This window comes from Piliocolobus tephrosceles, chromosome 21, assembly GCF_002776525.5.
Source record: "Piliocolobus tephrosceles isolate RC106 chromosome 21, ASM277652v3, whole genome shotgun sequence".
NCBI lineage: Eukaryota > Metazoa > Chordata > Mammalia > Primates > Cercopithecidae > Piliocolobus > Piliocolobus tephrosceles.
The window spans coordinates 31,961,660-31,967,000 of NC_045454.1; the positions used below are offsets into that span (position 1 = coordinate 31,961,660).

The following is a 5,341-nucleotide window of genomic DNA, read 5'->3' on the forward strand; positions in this document are numbered from 1 at the left end:
TTTTTTGAGACGGAGTCTCGCTCTGTCGCCTGGGCTGGAGTGCAGTGGCCGGATCTCAGCTCACTGCAAGCTCCGCCTCCCGGGTTTACGCCATTCTCCTGCCTCAGCCTCCCGAGTAGCTGGGACTACAGGCGCCAGCCACCTCGCCCGGCTAAGTTTTTGTATTTTTTAGTGGAGACGGGGTTTCACCGTGTTAGCCAGGTTGGTCTCGAACTCCTGACCTCGTGATCCGCCTGTCTCAGCCTCTCCAAGTGCTGGGATTACAGGCAGTTTTTTGTATTTTTAGTAGAGACGGGGTTTCACCGTGTTAGCCAGGATGGTCTCGATCTCCTGACCTCGTGATCCGCCTGTCTCGGCCTCCCAAAGTGCTGGGATTACAGGCTTGAGCCACCGTGCCCAGCAACTTTCTTTTGCTTTGTTCTTTTTCCTCAAGATTGCTTTGGCTATTCAAAGTTTATTGTAGTTTCATGTAAATTTTAAAATTGCATTTCTGTGGGGGAAAAAAAAAACACTGAAATTTTCATTGGGAATTCACTGAATCTATAGATCACTTTGAATAATATGGCACTTTAAAAATATTTATTGTTTCAATCCATAGACATAAAATATTTTAAAATTTATGTCTTTTCTAATTTCTTTCATTGATATATCTTTAATTGTAAATACTTTTTACCTCCTTGGTTAAATTTGTTTTCAGAAATTTATTATTCTAATGCTATTGTAAGTAAGATTGTTTTCTTCCTCTATCAGATAGTTTAAGTGTACGGAACCATAACTTACACTTGTATGTTAATTTTATTTGTTGCTAATATACTGAGGGCATTTATTAGTTTAGACAGGTTTTAATGTAGTTTATGGTTTTTAAAATATAAGATTATATAATCTACAAACAGCAACTTTTTACTTGTCTTCAATTTCAACGCTTTTGTCTGTCTGTTTTGAGACAGAGTCTCACTCCATCACCCAGGCTGCAGTGCAATGGCACAAGCTTGGCTCATTGCAACCTCTGCCTCCTGGGTTCAAGCAATTCTCCCTGCCTCAGTCTCCCAAGTAGCTAGGATTACAGGCGCCTGCCACCACGCTTAGCTAATTTTTGTATTTTTCACTAGCAACAGGGTTTTGCCAAGTTGGCCAGGCTGGTCTGGAACTCCTGACCTCAGGTGATCCAGCTGCCTTGGCCTCCCAAAGTGCTGGGATTATAAGCGTGAGCCACCATGCCCAGCCTATTTTCTATTTTTCTGACTAGTATTTATGCCACATACTTCCAGTGCTATTATTAAAATAGAGGCATTAACAATGGGTACAATACAGTTTTGCACTGGTGTCTGTGAATTTGAAGAAGAAACACCTCTTCAATTTTTATTTTATTTATTTTATTTTTTATTTTTTTATTTTTTTTGAGGCGGAGTCTCGCTCTGCCGCCCGGACTGGAGTGCAGTGGCTGGATCTCGGCTCACTGCAAGCTCTGCCTCCCGGGTTTATGCCATTCTCCTGCCTCAGCCTCCGGAGTAGCTGGGACTACAGGCGCCCGCCACCTCGCCCGGCTAGTTTTTTTTTTTGTATTTTTAGTAGAGACGGGGTTTCACCGTGTTAGCCAGGATGGTCTCGATCTCCTGACCTCGTGATCCGCCCGTCTCGGCCTCCCAAAGTGCTGGGATTACAGGCTTGAGCCACCGCGCCCGGCCACCTCTTCAATTTTTATAAACTGGCCTCACGAGGTAAGGCTCTTTTGTTGGGTCCCCAGGGTGCTGGGATGCCCTATGGGTTTGTAGTAGACAGCAGGTGTAGCCTGGTCACAAGGCTGCGGGGTCTGCACTAGGGTTCACCTTTAGTTGGCTTGTTACAAGGGGCTTTGGTAGTTGCTAATTCCCATTTTATTTTTTGACAAAGTAAATATTCATCAGGACTTTGTGCTGTAGGGCAGTCACTAAGACAGGTGTTTTTTGTTGTTTTTTTTTTGAGATGGAGTTTCGCTCTTGTTGCTCAAGCTGGAGTGCAATGATGCCATCTCAGCTCACTTCAACCTCCCAGGTTCGAGCGATTCTCCTGCCTCAACCTCCTGAAAAGCTGGGATTGCAGGCATGTGACAGCACGCCCAGTTAACCTTTTTTTTTTTTTTTTAACATGGAGTCTCGCACTGTCGCCCAGCTGGAGTGCAGTGGCGCGATCTTGGCTCACTGTAAGCTCCGCCTCCCTCCTGCCTCAGCCTCCCGAGTAGCTGGGACTACAGGTGCCCACCACCATGCCCAGCTAATCTTTTTGTATTTTTAGTAGAGACGGGATTTCACTGTGTTAGCCAGGATGGTCTCGATCTTCTGACCTCGTGATCCGCCCGCCTCAGCCTCCCAAAGTGCTGGGATTACAGGCGTGAGCCACTGTGCCAGGCTGAAAGTTTTTTAGAACGCAGTTTTTCAGAAAATATTTTCTTTGAAACATAGCTTCCCAAATCACATTGTAAGGACTGGCTTTCTTTTTGGCCTTGGGACCTCTCATCTGTGTTGTCTGTTGTATTCACTCTCACCTACCTGGGGGTTCATCCACCATTTCATGTCGCTTCATATTCCAGGGTTCTTTTTCTTTCTCTAGACAGGTGATTAGATCTGGCTTAGAGACAGCAATACCTGTTTAATTAAAAATAAAGAAAATGAATCTTGCTTATATTCTGTAATTACCAATTTAGTAATGTGCTCAGTGAAGAGGATGTAGTACAATATTCTAGTAAATTAATCCCCAAATACCAATTTATAAGAGAAATTTCTAAATCTTTAGAAAATATTTTAAATTTGTAGGTTCTTAATTTCACTGACCAGTACTACTTAATAAAAAATCGATTGTGACAATTAGATTTTAAGGTGTGGGCAACGATATTTTAGGCCACTAAATTCCTGAAATTATCACTAATCAAGAGTACATAATACAAATCAGCTCAGGAATATGGAAAGTTCAGGTGAAGATAAAACTTCTTGAAGAAATTCTTTTCTACATGAACAAATCCCCAAACTTTTCTTAAAAACAGGAATCTGAAACTTATTTATGAAAAGCATAAATTACCAAAAAACATTCTACAAAGAGGAGAAATGAAACATTTAGGGTATATTAGGAATGGTGTATTGAAGTTATTCTCACCCAGGAAGACCAGGTTTCTGTAGTTCTCTAACATCACATTTCTATATAAGTTCTGTTGTGCTGTGTCCAGGCACTGCCACTCCTCTAGAGAGAATTCTATGGCCACATCTGTAAATGTCAATGGTCCCTGAAACACACACACACACACACACACACACAGGGAGAGAGAGAGAAACATATTTACCAAGTGCCCATGGGTAGACTTTTTTATTTAATTCAAGGTGAAATGAGAGAGAAAAGAGAACTGCTTCTCACTTATACGACTGACTGAAATTATTCAATAAATTAATTTACAAACAGAAATATTCTCTAATATATTCTCTAACTTTGAGAAAACAGTGTCATAAGATCCACAACATCAGTGTACACATGACATTTTTCTAAATGATAGAGTATAAAATTAAGGGCATCAACACAACATATACATTTTTGAGTGCTATGTTTACATCTTACAGAATGAGTTGTGTATATTTTTCACATCAAAAAGACATGTTGAGTTAGAATTTATCTCTCACATTTTAATGTATTCAATGAACTGAAGATTTTGTTAATACAGATTATTTTTTCAGAAAATCTGGAATAAAGTCTGAGTTGCTGAATTTCTAACAAGCTCACCAGTAATGCCAATGTTTTTGGCCCAAAAAGAATATTTTGTCAAACATCCAGTAAATGAAGGAACCTGTGTTTTTCCCAGTTTTTTTGCATTGTAAACAAAGATGAGAGCTTTCATTTTCCAAAGACAGATATATGCAAAGAAAACCTAAGGAAGAAGGTCAGCTACCAGATTAAATGTGATGGCATCAGCTGCATAAAGACAGTTAATAATAATGAAAACATAATCAACTATAGTAAAACAGTCTCTCAGAGAGTTCTTTAACCAAGTGAATCATTAACATTAACTGCACTAGAACAAATTTTTATGATGCACTGGTACACACAGAAAGACACAGCCTCACTGATGTGATATTGCTACCTAAAAGTAAATTATAGTCTGAATTTAACCATAAAGAAACATCAGTTTTACTCAAAGTTTAAGATACCGATAACTCATGGGGTCTGTCATTTTTTTTCTTTTTTCATATGGAGTCTCGCTCTGTCCCCCAGGCTGGAGTGTAATGGCACGATCTTGGCTCACTGCAACCTCCACCTCCTGGGTTCATGTGATTCTCCTGCCTCAGCCTCCACAGTAGCTAGGATTACAGGCGCCTGCCATAATACCTGGCTAATTTTTGTATTTTTAGTAGAGATGGGGTTTCACCATGTTGGTCAGACTGGTTTTGAACTCCTGATCTCAAGTTATCCAACCACCTCGGCCTCCCAAAGTGTTAAGATTACAGGTGTGAGCCACCACCCCCAGCCAAGTGTTCTGTAATTTTTTTTTTTTTTTTTTGAGACAGAGTCTTGCTCTGTCGCCCAGGCTGGAGTGCAGTGGCCGGATCTCAGCTCACTGCAAGCTCCGCCTCCCGGGTTCATGCCATTCTCCTGCCTCAGCCTCCCGAGTAGCTGGGACTACAGGCACCCGCCACCTCGCCCGGCTAGCTTTTTTGTATTTTTAGTAGAGACGGGGTTTCACCGTGTTAGCCAGGATGGTCTCGATCTCCTGACCTTGTGATCCGCCCGTCTCGGCCTCCCAAAGTGCTGGGATTACAGGCTTGAGCCACCACGCCCGGCCTGTTCTGTAATTTTTAATAGTGATTTAAAGTTGTCTTTTTTTAGCACTCTAGAGAACAAGTACCTCCTAATATATATATGTCTATATATATTCGGAATTTTCTGGGTAATAAATGCCATCCTGTTTAAATAAGCATTTTAAAAATCCTGTTCTGTGTAAAGCCAATGGAGAACACAGATGGAACCTCAACATTACATGTTCTCCATCTCTACTGAGGAACCCACCTTTCCCCAATTGAAACCTTGAGTATCCACACCTCGTGTTTCACAACCACAAGGGAACATTTTTAATATTGCAGATTAATTTATAATCTTGGTGAGAACTCTGCATGGCATATAAAAAGCTATGATGTAGAGAATGTACAGAAAGATCTGGTACGTAGGAAGGAAATATTTTTCAGAGACCCTTGACTATCATAAAAATTTTTTTTTTTTTTTGAGACGGAGTCTCGCTCTGTCGCCCGGACTGGAGTGCAGTGGCCGGATCTCAGCTCACTGCAAGCTCCGACTCCCGGGTTCACGCCATTCTCCTGCCTCAGCCTCC

General features: G+C 41.5%; 1 protein-coding gene across 1 annotated transcript in view; it reads right to left on the reverse strand.

The window, feature by feature from the left end:
- The window catches only part of LOC111524826 (zinc finger protein 429), a gene marked incomplete at its 3' end in the record, with an annotated part of 31,172 nt that overhangs the window by 9,890 nt on the left and 15,941 nt on the right, over positions 1-5,341 (reverse strand). The window contains exons 2-3 of the mRNA XM_023190112.2: positions 3,127-3,253; positions 2,526-2,621 (exon numbers count right to left, since the gene is read on the reverse strand). Of these exons, the coding sequence (XP_023045880.2) occupies positions 2,526-2,621; positions 3,127-3,253 (223 nt within the window). The remainder of the gene's footprint in view (positions 1-2,525; positions 2,622-3,126; positions 3,254-5,341) is intronic.